This window comes from Triturus cristatus, chromosome 9, assembly GCF_964204655.1.
Source record: "Triturus cristatus chromosome 9, aTriCri1.1, whole genome shotgun sequence".
In the NCBI taxonomy this organism is placed as follows: domain Eukaryota; kingdom Metazoa; phylum Chordata; class Amphibia; order Caudata; family Salamandridae; genus Triturus; species Triturus cristatus.
Genome location: NC_140592.1, coordinates 347,258,193 through 347,275,990, shown reverse-complemented (window position 1 = coordinate 347,275,990; position 17,798 = coordinate 347,258,193). Strand labels below are relative to the sequence as shown.

Here is a 17,798-nt window from a genome sequence, read left to right as displayed (position 1 = left end):
ACATAGAAAGCACTATGCTCTGGCCACATAATGATCAATCAACCCCAGAAACATTAAGAACAAGCATTGGCATAGCGAATAGGTCTCGCCTTTGGGATCTTATAAGTGTTTAGCCATGCAACAGTTGAGGTTGTTGCACCAAGGATATTGTGCTGCATAAGTAAATACTTATAAGGTCCCAAAAGCCAGACCTATTGGCTATGCTAATGCTTGTTTGTAGATTGGATGGAGGATTGACCCTTGCTGAGACTCTGGTATAGAATTTTTATGGAGAACGTATATGAATAAATTGGCAGAGTATTTTGCTCCATAAGTCTGGGTCATGCTTGTAGATTGAAGCTGGCACCCCGTTTGGGCCCGGTGCCCTATTTCCCCTCGTTTTCTTCATTTGCGCCGCAATAGTGGCCTGGGCGAAGGCAAGAGCTGGAATGTCAGTCTTGTGGTTTATACACAGCAGGACTGATTCGTTGCTGGGATGTAATGACCCAATAATGATCCATTATGAGCAAACCCAGTATTGTTGTGGGACCTTATTGCCAGCAGCACAGGTGGGGCAGTGCTCTAACTGATTAATCAGGGCCCACAGGGATTTGTTGTTTTTTGATTTGCAGGCTTGTACAATTTCAAACCAGTCTTGCTCATTCCTTGCACACTTTGCCTCCCAAATAGCTTTCCAATATTCCTTCCTGATCTCTACAAATGTAGGAGAGGAAGTTCCGGGTGCGTGCAAATGTTGCATTGCCTTTGCTGCTTTCAGGGCCTGCCTCTGTTGCTTGAGAGCGCTATTGCGTCATTTGTTGGTTGCCAGACGTTGGTGGAGCAGACACTGTCATTTGTTTGTTACAAGTTAAATTCAAGCACTCAAATAAAACAAGACTCTGCGCTTTGGCTTTCACGACGGATCATTATGCCACCCTACTATCAGAAATCGAGAGGAAGCACCTCTTTCTTGGTACAGGCTGCCATGTTCTGGAACTCACTGCCAGCTACGTCTCAAAGTATCTATCAGCATTTATAGTGCAAAAAAGAGGAGATGTCATGACTGTTTCCACGGTAACTACACCATCCTATAATCTTGAGCAAGAACGTGGAACAATAATCACTCCTTCAAGTACAATTTACAGTTCACAGATATGAAACCGTCCAATCAGCATACCCTTCTCAAGTTGGCAAACGCTTTTTTTATCTCCAGGTAAGTTATGAATCGCTGAACTGTATCTAGCCTAGGTATTATATAGTAATGTAAATACATAACCTTTCTGGCCCCCGCTAACAGTAGAAGACTGAGGGTCCATGCAGCCAACTGTAGTTCAAATAATAATGAGAATTCATATTTCAAAGAAGCTGCTTAATCATTTCCACATACTTGTTGACCCTCTTACACATAAGGCAGAAAACCTAGCCAGGTCATGTCTATCTCCCAGTGTTGTACCAATCCACAGTCACAAACCACCCACCATCAACTGAACAGAGATGGAATAACTGCAAAGATCTGCCACACATCATATTACATCAGAGAACTCAGGCCACCACTGCTGGTCACTGCTAACTACATTGCATTACGAATACTTAACATCTCACAACGAAAATCATGATTGTGAAGTTCATCCCAGCAGATTTCCTAGCCACTTCTTCCTCCAAACTATACCTGCTAAAGCGCATAAACAAAATTCTCAAAATAGACAGCCCTGTAATCAGCGAAGTGGGCCGAGATCATATTAAATGCCATAAAGGGACCTGCAGAGCTGATCAAAGCTGCCAGCCTATTGAAAAACCATAAATTACTACTATTTTTCAAACTTCTTCATCCATCACACAGCCAAGAACTGTATCCCATAACACGATAACTGCACCTCGGCTGTCATCACACATGACATGAAAAAAGACATGTGATGACAACCGAGACTTCCAACCACACACGTAGAAAGTGTGATGTGCTCATACAGGGGTAGTAGGAGCACTGGCACGCCCAGGTGCCAGGACATGGCCATGGTGTGGCTAATAGGGCTCTTACAGACAAATTTCTACAACTAAATTCGCTGCAGAGGGTCGTGATCTGCAGATTCAATCCACAGGGGACCATGAAAATGACGGGATACTTTGCTGATAAAGTAATAGAGTGCACTTGGCACAGCAGACTAGAAGTCAAAAATACTACGGTTTCGGCTAACACAATGGCAAACACCGAAAAGACTGACTCTCGTCCAATTCCACTGGCCTTAAACACACATATGGCTAACTTTGCTTCAAATACATTTCTTTCCGAATTTGATTTCATACTCCCGCATCACCTGCCTTCCAGAGATCGACTGATATTTGTGACTGACTATACCTGCAACCTTACTAGACTTTTATCGTCACCAACCCCAGGGGTAACTTGATTAATCTTTCGCTGTCTGTTTCTCTTTTTCAGCATTAGGGACAGTCTGATAGGTCACTGACTTTACCCCAACCCTAGAAGTCAAGCAGAAGCATTAGCTTGCATGCCATTTCCCCATACGCCCATGGGTCAGTGCATCAATGTAGTACCAGAGCGGATTCCAACCCGACGCTGGAAAAAGAGTTTTGTTTACAACTCTCTTGACATCAGCAACAAGCCATATTTCCTACCAACATCCACACTAGCCAAGAATTAGTGTCAAAGAGAGTGTCACGTTGCCATCGCTGGCCTTACTGTCCTCACCAGGATGAAGGCGCTGGCGACCGGCAGCTGGCACTTGGCGACTCGCCCCCACTGCTTCTCTGCCATGTCCTCGCTGCCGCGCCCGGTGACAGTGAGTGTCACTCCCTCACTGCACTGCCTCCTGGTAGATAGAGGAGGTTCACCCTGGTGCTGTGGTTAGCAGTGCACTGTGGGCCTCAGAACGATACCCGCGGGTGGGTGTCTGCCTTCTTGCTAGATAAATGGGGAAGTGCAAGTGAAAGAAACGTGCAACGGGTGTTTCAGAATCGTAAGTAGACAACAGAGCTACCTTCATCTTGTGCGGGTTACCAAGGAAAGAAAGCTATCAGGAACAATCAAGGAGTGAAGGAAGCAAACCGCGCTGGTCCTGCTTCGGAAAAGGCTCACGAGAGATACTACAGAGTCTACAAGCGCCTCACTGTGAAGGCTGCTGTACAGCACCATGGAACTATCAACCCGACGTAATCAATTAAGGATACTATTGAACTGCACCATCCCCAGATGCCAAATTTGCAGTGGCTGCAAAAGCAAAAGCAGCTGCTGCGTCCCGCGAGTGGTGCGCGCACGTGTGAAATCTGACACAACAGATGGCACACTGCGCGCCGCTGCCCTTAACCGCAAGCGAACTGCGCCATCCCCAGATGCCAAATTAGCAGTGGCTGCAAAAGCGAAAGCAGCTGCAGCGTCCCGCGAGTGGTGCGCGCGCACGTGTGAAATCTGACACAACAGATGGCACACTGCGAGCCGCTGCTCGTAACCGCAAGCCGTAGGCCTTTTCATACACACAAGCGTGTGAAAAGTCCAGAGCGATTCCAAGAGGTAGTTTTCCTAATGCAACGCATGCACGCTGCACTAGGCTCGACCTAAAAATGTAATTTGACACACTCATCCGAAGACTGAAACCATCATAGATAGCTCCCTAGATGGAGCTCATTTTACTATCACACTCACACAATCAACTTTGAAACTGAACACCGAACAAGTTGAGAGCGCTTTTCCAGCGGCAATTAAATATTTTTCAAATTATAATTACCATTTATGTAACTGAAAAGTCAACCTTTTTCAGGCCACAGAATGTTGCCATGCATGCAGATCATATCAATTTATTATCAGTTCTGTAATACACAATTGGTGCTAGAGCCAATCAGCATACAGATCTACTTTAGCTGTACTTCTATGTGGGTTTCATTTAGAAAATTACAAAAATAGAATACTACTTTTTAGGGGAATAGTCATAAATAGCCCTGTCTTCAACAAGGGCCTTATGTTTACATGTTCGTGGCTCCAGTGAGAATATATTTTCCTTAGGGGCTCTTCTGATATATGGTCCTCCAGTACCAGTTAAGAGAGGCGTGGGTTCTGGATACTTAAAAAAGCATACAAGTGCAGAAGGGCAAGTCTGAATGCACTTGTCCTTTCTCTCAATCCAAGCCCTAGGAATGAACGTGGTAGCAGGAGCTCTAGGACTCTGCCAAAACTGGTACGTCCAATGAGATAAGAATTTGGTAGTGCGCGTACAAATGGTGAAGGGGTGCCTTTAGTGCTACACGGGAAGGAGACATTTTAAGCCTGCACTTTGTCTTCCAGGCAGAGGGGCGGAATCTTGCGTACGTGAGCCCCCATCTGTTCTCACGGGATGCCTAGGGCCTTTTGCCCCCAACCATGATGGTGTCATCTAAGCATGCCATTGGGGTGGGGGTGTTAAAGTGATCTGTTCGTCGTTCTGGCTCTCCAAAGGGCCTGTCTGCATCCTGGCCTCGGTTCATGGAAGGAGCAGGTTTTCGAGGTCTGGGTACAAGTCCCAGGTTTGAGAGCCAATTCTAACAAGGGTTAGGCTAGGCTTTTACCAGCATTGAGCAATGCTGCCAGCTGATTTGGAGATCAGACTGTTAAGCAGTTGGTGATATTTACTTCCCAATTACGCTTAATGGGCCAGTGCTATCTTTTCAAGCAAGGGATGCCAACCAAGTGTGGCTCAGTGCATAAGTGGGGTGCTCAGTGTTGGGGGAAATGTGCCACTTAATTGGGCACAGGCAGATTTGCGTGGCCGGGAAAGGCAGCATTCAATGGGGTATCCGCTAGTTTCCCACTTTAAATGTCTTTCTATTCACAGACACTTCCTAAGTAACATGGGCTGAGCATAAGGACACAAAGCATGACTGCAAGCAGTTCAGTGTATGGAGGGCTCTATCCGTGTAACATACGGGTACAGGAGGAAACATCCACCATGGAGCTTTGAGGGGAGAAAGCAGGGGCTGAATATCCCACTGTTTTGTGGGCAACGAAGTCCGGGTATGTTGTATACATCTCCAGGACAACCTCCAATGTAGAATAGACGGCCTTTTTTACCCCCAAGTCAGGTTTGGATCGGATCAATATGCATTGGGGGCGTAGTGCATCCATCAACAGTAGGCGCTGTCTGAACAGGCAGCGTTACATTAGCTCCTCTAGTAAATACCTATGCAAAAGGAGTGAGGTGATGACTGAGACCGCAATAGATGGCTGTCTTCCTTGTGAGTGGGCGGATGGTTGATTTCACTGCCAGAAAATGGTGTCAGCTTAGCATCAGGTCATCAGAAGGCAACAAAGTTGATGGGAACCCTGGTGGGCTCATGTGACCTTCATGTTCTGATATGGTTCTTTGCATTTGGAGATGGAGGTTTGATGTGCATACACCATATATATGAAAGGTTCAATGTCAGCTCTGAGATGTTGCTGGGGCTGTCAGACGGACAAGACCAGAGCTAGGTCTGTGGTTTGGGGGTTTGTGGGACCATGAGCACCATGACAGATGGTTTACTCCAACTTGGAACCGAGGGTTGTTCATCTGCAACACTAACTGGCAAGGGCCATTAGTTACTCATTCAAATGATCATTAGCACTGTTTCAGGGTGGAGGGAGGCGATTTTCCAAGAGACCTCACCCCATGACATTAATTTTTAGAAAACATAACGAGGCTGCCCCATACATCTTGCTAAGATACTGGAGAAATGATTCGCCGGAGGCTGGTTGGAAGGGGGACTGACCTATCGACCTAGCTCTACCATTGAGTTGCTTGCTCTCCTTGAGTTAAAGATGTAAAAAGGAATTAGTTCATCTGCAATGCAACCTCTTTCAAGTATGTTTATTTTGGAGGCATTTGAATGACTAGCTTGTGTACCGCAGATGACTACATCGATATTTACAATTGCTACAGACAGTGGAATTGTGGAATTCCTTTCGATGTATTGCTTGTGTAATGCTTTACAGTTCTTAGATTTGTGATTAAATTAAGCTATGTCGTGTGGTCCAGACTCCTAGAATTCATCTTTCTGTCCGTCTAATCGTAAAAAGGATGGTGCAGGCACGGAGTAGTTTAGGTTTTTAATATTCACGAGATAGGTGTCAGTGAATTGCACGTTCTGAGGGTAAGAAGAAGGCCCAGAAGGATTGAGGGTTTAACTGATTTGATCCCTTTCTGTAAACCAATGTGCTGTTGGAATTCCTCACAATATAACGTGAGGCTGTTGCAACCAGTTTTAAACAACCTGGATTATTATTTTGTAACAAACTTTATTTAAAAGGTTTTAAAAGGAAGCAGGTTAATACAACCACTGGGAGTATTTGCAATACTCCATATCATCACATTGCATTATTCTTATATATTTATTATGTATAAGTTTTATATAGCGCAGTCTCGACCCAAAGGTACCAGAGTGCTTTCCATATTGTGTGAATAAGTTTACTCGAAGTAAATGTGGGATACATATGAGAATAGGTCAGTCTTAACACAGTGTATAAGGAAAGTATAGAAAATACAGAATTGAGGTAGTGTAAAATAGTCACAGAGAGTAGAGACAGAATAAGGTATCAGAGTGCTTTACATATAATGTGAGTAAGTTTACTCTAAGTTCATGTGGGGATTTGTAAGGGACATAATAGTCTTCATCCAATACAGTAAAGAAAGTACAGAAAATACAGAATTGAGGCAGTGTTGAATAGTCACAAAGAGTATATGACAAAAACATAATTTGCGACCTGGAGCTGGAGACAGAATAGAGACTGAATGAGTCAGACGACTGCCTCTGCTGGTCTAGTCGATGCGTATAGGGTTTTAGGGAACGTGAATCCGCCTGTGCTCCTGTTGAGGAAGTAGTAGTTAAGTGGAAGAGCTTTGAGGTCCTATTTGAAGCAGGAAAAGGAGGGGTTGCAGCAGAAATCATTGGGGAGTGAGTTCCAGATCCTAGGAGCATTTCCAGAAAAAGTGGGCACCTGGGAAGATTTCTTCTTCAGCGTGGGAGGTATGAGAAGAAGTGAGTTAGAGTCTGGCCTTTTCCAGCTCTAGAGAGTTTCGATTCTAGGTATTTGGGGAGTTTTGTATGAAGAGCTTTGTGGGTGATACAAGCTGTTTTGAAGGAGCATCTTGCTTCAATGGGGAGCCAGTTGAGACGCTTGAGGGCAGGTGAGATGTGAGATGTGATTGAATCGTTTAGTTCCTGTGAGGAGTTTGGCAGCTGCATTAAGAACAGCTCTTAGGGGGGCAAGGTGACTTTTTGGAACTCCTGTGATGGTGATGTTGCCGTAGTCAAGTTTTGAAAAGACTAATGATTGCATTACTCTCTTAAGATCGCTCTGTTTGATTTTCTCGACGTGTTTTAGAGTGTAGAGCGCTCCTTTGGCTGAGTTGTTGATGTGCTCCTTCATTGACAAGTTTTTGTCTGGGGTGATGCCCAGGGATTTAACGGAGCTAGAAAGTGAGAGAGAGCAGTTAAGTGAGCCCAGATTCTTGAGCCATTCTTGGATTGGTAATAGTTTATTTTTAGGGGAGAGAAGTAGTAGTTCAGTTTTGTTGGGGTTGAGTTTAAGGTGGTTGGTATTTAGCCACGTTTGCATCTTAGTTAGAATTGCGTTCAGATGCTGGATGTCTCCGGGTGATTTGATTTTGTAGTAGAGTTCAGTGTCGTCTGCATATATGGGATAATTGGCCCCTGCTTGGTTCAGGATAACTGTGAGGGGTTCCATTTTGTTTAAATTTCTTTATTAGTTTTACAAATGTCCATGTATTACAGCAGTTACAGACAACTGAGTTTTAAAACTATTTTTACAGAAGCAACCCCATCAAGGGCAGGGAGAACCAGTGGAGGCCTTGCAGTATTATCTGCGGTGACCTCCCCATTGATTTTAAAGAAGTTTTATACAAAATCACAGTTTTTCCAGTTTTTATATTTCTCCGTCAAAGGGAAGCCACACTCCATTGTGGTGATTAACTTCTATAATAACATTTTTGATAAAACTAAACATGGGGTCATTGTTATAATGGAAGAGGAGTTGACGCTTTCCTGATGGGGGTAGGGGGAGACTATATACTGATCTGGACAGGGGATTTTAATTGCGAGGTATGTAACCTCTCAAATGCGGATCGATGTGGCCATGGAGAAACCCACCACGATTGCTTTTCCCACTTCCCTCACAACTCTTATGGTGAGGCAATCAATCATGTTATGTACAAACACAACTTGGAAATAGCTTAGTTTGTTAAACATGGGGGGGGAATATGTAAATAAATCTTATGAAGGGGCTGGATCCTCATCATGTATCGACCATATTTTGGTATCAAGAAATTGTAGGCCCTTCATGGCAAAGTGTTACATACAGGCTGGTTTATATAGTGACCATCATCCGCTGCTCTTAATGTTGACCCCGAACTTCTACTATGCAGAGAAGGTGTTTGTCTCTGTTGGAGAAATTAAAACACAAGGTGAAAATGGGATTTCTATTAAGTGGTCAGGGGTCAATCCGACAACCTTTATGGATAACATAGTCCAAAATAACAACCTCTCTATTGATATATGCTTGGACAAATCATCCACTAATACAGAGATAGTAATTGCTTTCCAAAATATTGCTGCTGACATTTCCAACAATTTGAAATATAGGAATCAGAAATACAAGGACCATCATCCTAGATGGTTCAACAAGCTGTGCTCCAAATTAAATAAAGATCTGAAGGAGGCATTAAAAGTAAGACCTAGAGATGCTGACAGCATTTGTACCTTTAGGGAACGTTACAAAGAAGCATTAAAATCAAGGAAACTAGCGATTAGGGAGGCTGCCTGGGATAGCTTGATTCAAGCAGCAGAGACTAAGTACTCTGCTTTATTCTGGAAAACAATAGATCAACCACTGTTTAAAGACATAACATCCACCAAGGTTGAAACGACAGTGAGTCCAGAAGACTGGTTGTCCCATTTTGAGAACATTTTTAACCCCTCACATGAGAACATTGAGATAGACGATAACTGTAAAATGATATCCTTTAGTGTGGAAAAGATAAATCCCATCACCAATGTAGAGACTAAAACTGCTTTAAAGAATAGTGCTAGCGGCAAATGCAGCAGGCCCTGATGGGGTTCCCATTGATATTTGTAAGCACACCGTTGATTTCTGGACCCCAATTTTAGTTAACTTTTTTAATGCTATTATTAGTGGGTCACTGCCTATAACCTGGGCTGAAAGTATGATCGTCCCTATTTTCAAAAAAGGCGACAGATGAAGCGCTAAATGCTACCGACCAATATCCCTACTCGATTCTACGTCTAAACTACTGGGCAGAATTATGCTGAACAGACTGGAATGTTGGGTAGAGGCAGCTGCCCAGTTGGGTTTTAGAAGGGGTATTGGTACGGTTGAGCAATGCGTCAACCTTGAGATGCTAATAGGGAAATACACGATAGTTAAGGAAGGCCAGCTCCACTTATGTTTTGTTGACCTCACCAGCGCTTTTGATTTAGTGAATCACGCAAAGCTCGGGCAAACGCTGGATAGGATGGGCGCCCCACATGATATAATATGCCTCTTATCCCAGATATATGCCTACCTAACTTCAAGGATACGCTAAGGCCCTAACGGGGAATGTACCTCACAATTTAAAGTTACCCATGGAATTAGACAAGGCTGCGTCCTCGCGCCTCTTTTATTTTCTCTTTACATTAATGGTATCGACTCTTCATTACAAAATTTAAGGGCAGATGCCCCAGTCGTTGGCAAACGTATAACCCCGGTTTTACTTTATGCAGATGATGTAGTCCTAATTTCGAGGACTGCAAATGGCCTACAAAGCCTTTTATGACTCCAAAAGATCTAAAAATCAACCAGAGTAAAACACTAGTTATGTCTTGCGGGGAAAGTAAAACTATGATTAGAAGACATTACGTTGATGGAGTACCCATCGAACGGACTACTACTTTTTCATATCTGGGGCTTCTTTTTAACAGTAATGGATCATGGAACACAAATATTAACCTATGTAGATTAAAATTTATAAGATCGAGTGAGGTAATTTTTAGATTTTCTCAAAAAATAGGCAGTAAGCCAGTGTGTGAAATCCTTAAGCTATATGGAAGTAAATGTATAGCCGGGGCCATTTACGGTGGAGCATTATGGGGTAGGACATGCATTACTGCACTACAAACCCTCGAAAATAAATGTCTAAGGAGGGTATTATCGGTACCAAACTCAATGACCACCTTCATTGCTCATAAGGATCGGAATGCACCCTATATTGGCGACTTGATTAGTATGGCTGCGCTTATACTGTGGTTCAGAATATGGTCCAAAGATGAGACGCATTTTACTAAAGATATAATAAAGGACTGCCTTACACTGGATCAATATAGGAAGATACCGTGGTTAAAGTACATTTTTAGCCTTTTATCGGAGTGCAATGTGACAGTTGATCCCCGCGACCCCAATACTATCCTGAATTATACCAAAGGGGAGTTAAAAAAGAGATTATTGGAATCCAGAGAATCTGTAAGAGAGTTGGAAGCAAGGAAAAAAATCACTTGTTAGTTCTTACTGTGAAGCTCCGATTTTTGCAGGCATTCAGCTATATCTGACAGCAATAAGAAATCCACAGCATAGATTTTTTCTAACCAGGCTAAGACTGAGCACTCTGCACTTTCAGGTCGCTTTCCCCAAGATGGGCAAGTGGAGTGCCAACCTACCCAAATGCCCGTGTGACAGCAAAACGCTCCAGTCCACCTTGCACTTTTTACTTTTTTGTAAATTTTATAGGGACATCAGAAATGCAATCTTTTGGACCTTTTTTTATAGACAACAGATTATTTACGTATAAATCTGGCTTTTATCGTATATGCAATTTGGAAAATGTAACAACATGTAATACTGTTATTCTCTTTGTACAATTGGCCATAAAGAGAAGAAAGGCCCTTTCATATCTGGAACTGTTAAATGATGAAAATGAATAGTTATCCATCATGATGAAATTGTTCGCATTCACAGATTATTTTTACCTTTGGATAGTTCTGTGATGCCAAGTAATATTAATTATCTTGTCCGAAATTTATACCTAAATGTTTTGTGTATGGAATACTCTATTTTTATATTCCACAGATGAAATGATTTTGATGAATTGTTTTTATGTAGCATGCTTTTATGGATATATTGTGTATATTCCGAATAAAGCGGATTTGACTTTGACTGAGATTGCATAAATGTCTGTTTTACGATCACCACCTGACATGAATGCTGAACCTTTGTACTGCAAATCATGTATCTGGTGCCGAAAACAAATAGGGCATAGCACTTGTAATAATAACATAATGTTTCGTCAACAAACACTCGACTAGAATATATACACAACATTGCTTGTAATAACATGTTAGAGCTCAAGTGGGAGAACAATAGGATGGTGGTAAGGGGTGGGGGAAATCGCATTTCACTGAATTGTTATATTAAGTGCAGATGGTGTTACTACTACTGTGCATGTCAGCATGTCATATGTCACGCCGCCCTTCCGGTCATCAACCTTTCGTTTACTTATGTCCCAGTGTTAGTGTCTGTTATCCTGCAAACTTACAGGGGTTACCGCATGTGCCCTATCCATGCTCCACTTCTGGTTTGGTGCTCATTGGGGGAGGGCTCAATTCACTGCTGGATTCCCACTGTGCGTTCTTGTATCCCATTTGTCGCTTGGGATAACCCCTGTGTCTCCAATTGCTCCAGCCACGTGCCTCGGAGGTCTGTGAGTACTGTGTCCCAGGCTACAGCTAGGGGTGTCTTATGTATACCAATGGCATCTTCTCGCCGGAGCGCCACACTCTCTGCCTGTGCCCAGCATATCATGGAGTGGTACCATGCCTTCACGGACGGAGGGTCAGGGGACTTCCAGCGTTTAGTGATGAGGCGCTTCGCCACTATAAGTCCCAGGTCCATAAAGCGGGTTGTCACCTTATGTTTCTTATGCCGCCGGTACAGCCACAGTAGGTCCACCTCCCAATTCCATTCCAGTGTGCGGTCTGTGCAGTGCGCCAAGTGTGTTGTGATGATCTCCTAGTAGGTAGCCAGTTTGGTGCATGCCCACAACATATGTGAGGTCTCCTCCCACCAGTTTGCAGCAAGGGCACCGCGCATCGACGCGGTTGAATATTCTATTAATTGTGGCCGGTGTCATGTAAGCTTGTTGTGTTATGTAATATTGTATGAGCCTAAACCGGGCATTCCTCGGTATGTAGGTGGGGCTTTCAAGTATTGTCGCCCATTCCCGGTCTGTGCTTTGTCTCTGTAGATCTGCATCCCAGCGTCCTTTCAGTTTTTCCAGTGGGGCTGCTGCATGTGACAGTAGTGACTCTGCTAACCACCTAACGAGCTGCCCGCCCGCCCCCATTATATGCAGATACTGGAGTGTTAAGTGCGTTTTTGGTTCTTCTGTCATGTCACCCCAGATTATCCTCAACTCTCTAACGAGCGCTGCGTTTAGTAAAAACTGGCCCTGTGGTAGGTCCTGTGAGAGGTGGCATGAAGAGATTAAATAGTGCTGGAGAGAGGATTGAGCCTTGGGGTATACCTTGTAGTGTTGGCTTTGAGAGACAGCTGGTAATTTGCATTTGTTTTGATCAATGTTGTAGGTAGAAAGTGAACCATCTCAGGACTGTGCCATTGATACCAGTGCAGTTCTTGAGTATCCTTAGTAAAGCTGGGCCAATTATCTAATGCAGCAGATAGGCCGACATGGATTAGGAGGCAGGAGTTGCCTTTATCTAGGCATCTGTGGATGTCATCTGAGATATTGAGCATTGCATTTTCTTTGCTACAGCCTTTTCTCAAACTGGTTTGGAATGTGTCAGGGAGGTTGAATTAGTCTATGTGTTGGTTGAGTTGAATCAGGAGACACTTCTCCATCGTTTTGGCTAGGAAAGAAAGGTTTGTGATACGTCTAAGGTTCTTGAGGTCATTGGGGTCCGCCCTGGTTTTTTGTGAATAGGTGTGACTTGGCCAAGTTCAAGGGAGTCAGGTATGTGGTCTGATGAGAGAGAGAGAGAGAGAGAGAGGTTGATTATTTTAGTCCAAAATGGGGGAAATAATATGGTTGAGGTTCTATGCTAGGATGAGTGGGATTGGAAATGTGAGATGTGGGCTTCAAATGTGCAACAATGGAGAAGACTTCTCCATCTGTTATTGGTTTGAAGTCAGTCCACTTATCCCTGTTTTTCAGTTGTTGAAGATCCTTTTTTTCTTTGGATATTCTAGGGGTACACCAGTCATTATTTAAGCCTTGGGATGATTTACCATGGTAACCTGAGAGTCCATGGAGCAGGTGGGTTGGGAAATCAGACTGCTGTCATGGATAAAAGATTGTTTAATTTTTACAAATTTGTCAGTGAAGTTGGATATTTGTTCACAGCATTCATTGGTGGCTATTATTTCTTGTTTGGGAGGTGAGGGTAGTTTGTTGCTTTATTATGTTGAAGAGCTCCCTCGGTCTGTTCTTAGCAAGGTCAATTCGGTTGCAAAAGAAAGAGGCTTTTGCCCTAAAGATGTGTTTGTTATAGGAGAGCTGTTTGGCCTTCGGAGAGAGAGAGGTGTGCTGGTGAGGGGTTCTATCTCCATAGCCTTTCCATCTGTCTTAGTTGCCTCTTCTCTTTGTTAAGATCCAAGTTGAACCAGGATCTAGAGTGGATTTTTCTAGAATGCTTCAGTTTAGGTGGTATGACATTGTTCTGCATTCTGTCCATCAACTGTTGTTTTTGCATTAGTTCAGGCGGTGCCACTTGGTCAAGAACATCTGTCATCGCTGAGCTGTAGTGGGCGATGAGGTCATATACCGTGTGAAGGAGAGGTTGCGAATATAGTTGGACGCTGATCCAGGATTCCAGCTCTGTTGGTGGAATTTGTTTGATGTTCCTTGCCCGGTGTGTGGGTTTGTTGGATGGGATTCGGAAGGATATGGGGGAGGCCTTGAGATTGAACAGTATTAGATGGTTGTCCGACCAGTAACTGGGCATGATGGATCAAATAGAGACTAGTTTACTACTGGTAATAATCGAGTCAAGGGTAGTGCCTTTAATAGGAGTCAGTTCATTGCAGAGTTGCTTAAGATCATTCATCAAGAAGGTTTTTTAGGCTACGGACTGTGGTTTCTTTTGTGTCATTCCATTGTAGGCCGAAGTCACCTAGGAACATGTCATTGGTGTCAGTAAGGGCAAATCGTGTTATTAGCTCGATTACTTCTTCTGAGAAGAGTGTGCAATCACCAGGGGCGTGTAGATGGTGTGGAGTTTGGTAGGCGTACTGCCTTTGGTTGTGAATTCGAACCTGAGGTATTTAAAGGTCGAGTAATTCATGGTCTCTAGGGTGGTAAGCTAGGTTTCTTTTTTGTGAATGATAGCTAGCCCGTCAGTCTGTAGTTAGTCTAGTATGTCTATTGATGGAATAGCCAGGTGGTGTGAACAGGTCTAGGATAGAAGTTGAGTGTTAGTTAAGCCAGGTTTCGCTGAGGAATGCAATGTCGATTCCATCAGCCAGTATAGTTTCAGCAATTTCTGTGGCATGTTTAGCTGCTGAACGGCAGTTCAGGAGCAAGCATGTTAGAGAGTTAGGGCTATTTCTAGTAGAGTGAAGTGTCCTGATAGTGGTGTATTGAGCGGGTGGTCTAGGAAATATGTTAGCTCAAGTGACTAGTGGTGGGAGGCTCGGGTCCACTTGCTGGGTTATTGTGATGTATGATTTGTTGAGTGATTCTGCTTCCATAGATGATAGGATGGTGAGAGCTTAGTTGTGTCTGTGGGACATGCGGCTCAAAGGAATGGCGGTCCAGCAGGTGTGCAGGCTGTCTCTTGGAAATCTTATACGGGGAGTACATTGCTGTATTCTCGGAGTGGGAATGAGTTTTAGCTTGGCTTGAATCACGAGGTCGTTTTTTTACCTGAGAAATGTAATTGGCTAGAGAATCAAGTTTTTGTTCTGTTCGGCTCAGGGACTGGGTAGGTTGTTGTGGAGGCCTCCTATTCTGAGCGAGTGTGGACAGGTGGCTGGCCCGGTGTCTGTAGAGGGCGGATGCACTTCAGTGGAGAAGAGGACAGTGTCATCGAGGTTGGAAATGTAGAGGGTTTGTTTGAGCAGGGTGGATCCTACAACAGAAGGCAGGATTGTGTTCGAGGGGGGCTAAGTGGTGAATGGTCTGGAAATGGGGCTTGTACTCTTGTGCAGAGTGTGTGCGTTGGGGGCTGTGTCAGGGTGTGACCGTTATCTAGAGTGGGTGCGGTGGAGGTCGAACTAGTGCTTTCTTGTCTAAGGCAAGTAGCAGGGGGTGTGGAGATGGTGCAGGGTGAGGTAGTAGGTGACTGAAGGTGAATAGGTTGTAGGTTAACGGTCCAGGATAGAGGGGAGCGTGGTGGTTGGAGCACAGGGCCATCTTGCGTTAATAGGGCGAGAAGTGGCATACATTAGACCGCTAACAATGATTATTTCGGATGCAAATCCAGGAGGGAAGTGGCAGACAACAATTAAATACAGTTTTCCTTAGTACAGTATCTCGGTAAGAGAATAAGAATCCAGCATTTAACAAAATATCAAGTATATTGCCAGTGCATAGTTAAGCAAGATATAATTTAATGTGCTCCCTAATTTTGACCAGACAGTAAATCATCGTCTCCACTAAACGAAGGGGAGCGGCCTGCAGATGCTTGATCTATGAAAAACCCTGGGTGTGTCTAGGCCCAGTCTTCCCGTATTTTTAATAAATGTTTTAGAAGAGGTCCAGTTCGTTCCGAATTTGCCCATCCTATTATCTAATAAGGCCACCAACTGTTCCATGGCAAAAATGTTCCATAATTTGGAAAACCACATATTGAGGGGAGACGGGTTTGGTTGTTCACATGCATGAGCTATTGTTAAGTGAGCTGCTATCAAAAAAATGTGAGGAGTTTACACGTGTGTGTAATTAACATGCATTTCGTCCCCTTCCTCGTATGTCCCACTAACAATACCAAGGGATGGCAGATATCAATTAAATTTCGACCAGTATCTCTCACCAGAAAATCTGGACCTGGTCACAATGCCACCGCACGAGTCATAGTACCCCTTTTACCACACACCCCTCCAGAATGAATCTGGAGAGCCAAACATTGCATAGAGTCTAGCTGGGTAAGATACTATTACATAATAGTGATTATTTATTATCATTTATAAACTATGCCTTATCAAAACATGCGTAACAAGCATTTTTATATTTTAAATACCACAGGACTATGTGCATTGCTGCCATGAGGTATCATGTCATGACAGTCATGTGGGCCACCTTCTGTTGCGCCTTGATTTTAACCAACAGCAGGTGCCATGTTGGGATTTATAAGACAATATTCAAAATGATAAAAAAAGAAAACTACAAATCCCAAGATAAAGCTGCTGTTGGTTAAAAAGCTTCAAGTGTCCTCACGGCCACTTGGTAATGTTATGCAGCTCCTTGCAATTACTCGCTCCTTATTCATGTAGAAAACGAGTCCCTCCTCATATGATGCTTTGCAAAATATCAGAGATGACCTTTAGTGGGTCCGTAAACAAGTCATTAATCGTGTGAGACTATTTTCTTTATAGTTTCAGAAAACATGCCAACGAGTGAAAACAGCGTCCTGATCGATTCTTACCTGAGCAGAAGCCTCTTCGGACATTTTCCACAGGATGTCTTATGCTGTCTATAAATTAAACAAAAGCAGATTTGATGACTGGTGGACTTGATAGGGGAGAAAATATAGACTAACTATTCAACTGACACAGCGATGAAGTCTCCTCTTATTTTGCCTGGCTCTAAAGGACGGGATATGAGGGTCGGAGAAAAAAGGGTCTGGAAGAGAAATGACATGGGGCGATGGGGGCTTGGTAATGAGGGGTATCACATTACGGATATAAATTCGTTCTCCTATTTATGGGCGCACAGTTGACAAGAAGAGAATTAAAATGGCAGAAAAGCATAATACTGGTTCTAATAGGCGAGAAAAATCATTGTATCCAATGGGAGCTAGACGCTATGTCTTGGTCCCGTCAGTTCGATGATGCTGCCCTCGGCAGGCCATGCCTGGCAGCTTTGCTGTTTGCTCCGCCCCAATACGACCAGCGGCTGTCATTACTTCTGCCCTGGACCGTACAACTTCACTGCGAGTATCACCGAAAGCTACCAAGGGTATGTTGCGGGTGTAACAGTAATATGAGATCCATCAGGTTTTAAGTGTCGGCTGGTGAGACCTAAGATAGGCGGAAACCTTACCGCTACTTCCAGCTTGTCAAACGGACACCGAAAGTATTACTCATGTCCTTTTTAGCAAACCTGGATGTTCTTAAACGATAGTGGCACGAGAAGGAGTTACGCGGCTCAAGAACTGGGATAATTACAACAATTAAGCTTCTTGCTGCATAGGCGTGCAGTGTTTAGCGCGAAAACATTTCAAAGCTGCTGATTGGGCGGGTGCATCTTAAAGGTATAGCACGCTGTACAGCCTGAGTGTGTCTTCGGATGTTGTCAGGCTTCATGTTCATATGGTTTCCACCAAGCTCAATGTTGTCTGGCTTATCATATGTGTGCCGTTTTTGGATTTATTTTCGAAAGTCACTGCTAACTTGAATTAAGTGGAGGATTTTATTTTGTTAAGTAGGACAAAGGTAAACAAGCCATTTCTGGCTTGAAAAACTGCTTGTTTAGCGAAGTGTTGGTTTGTATGCTATTATAGATAAGCCTGGGCGAAGCACTACGCTACGCTCGCGTAGTTTGCGAAGTTCGCGCTACTTCGCACTACGCGAACTGCACGTAGCACAGTGCGAACACGCGTAGCGTAGTGTTGCG

The 17,798-nt window shown here is 43.8% G+C and overlaps 2 protein-coding genes across 3 annotated transcripts in view; one reads left to right on the top strand and one right to left on the bottom strand.

Annotated features, from left to right (window-relative positions):
- Nucleotides 1-17,064, bottom strand: part of LOC146797905 (uncharacterized) — an 83,417-nt gene extending 66,353 nt beyond the window's left edge. Inside the window, exon 1 of the mRNA XM_085625118.1 lies at nt 16,609-17,064. Coding sequence (XP_085481244.1) covers nt 16,609-16,632 — 24 coding nt within the window. The 5' untranslated portion in view covers nt 16,633-17,064. The remainder of the gene's footprint in view (nt 1-16,608) is intronic.
- The window catches only part of FANCD2 (FA complementation group D2), a 1,050,809-nt gene continuing 1,050,016 nt past the window's right edge, over nt 17,006-17,798 (top strand). The window contains exon 1 of one of the 2 annotated variants that reach the window (XM_085625116.1): nt 17,006-17,141. The gene's annotated coding sequence lies outside the window, so the exon portion shown is untranslated. Of the gene's footprint in view, nt 17,142-17,309; nt 17,437-17,798 lie in introns of those variants that run through there. The other variant, XM_085625117.1, reaches the window with a different exon arrangement.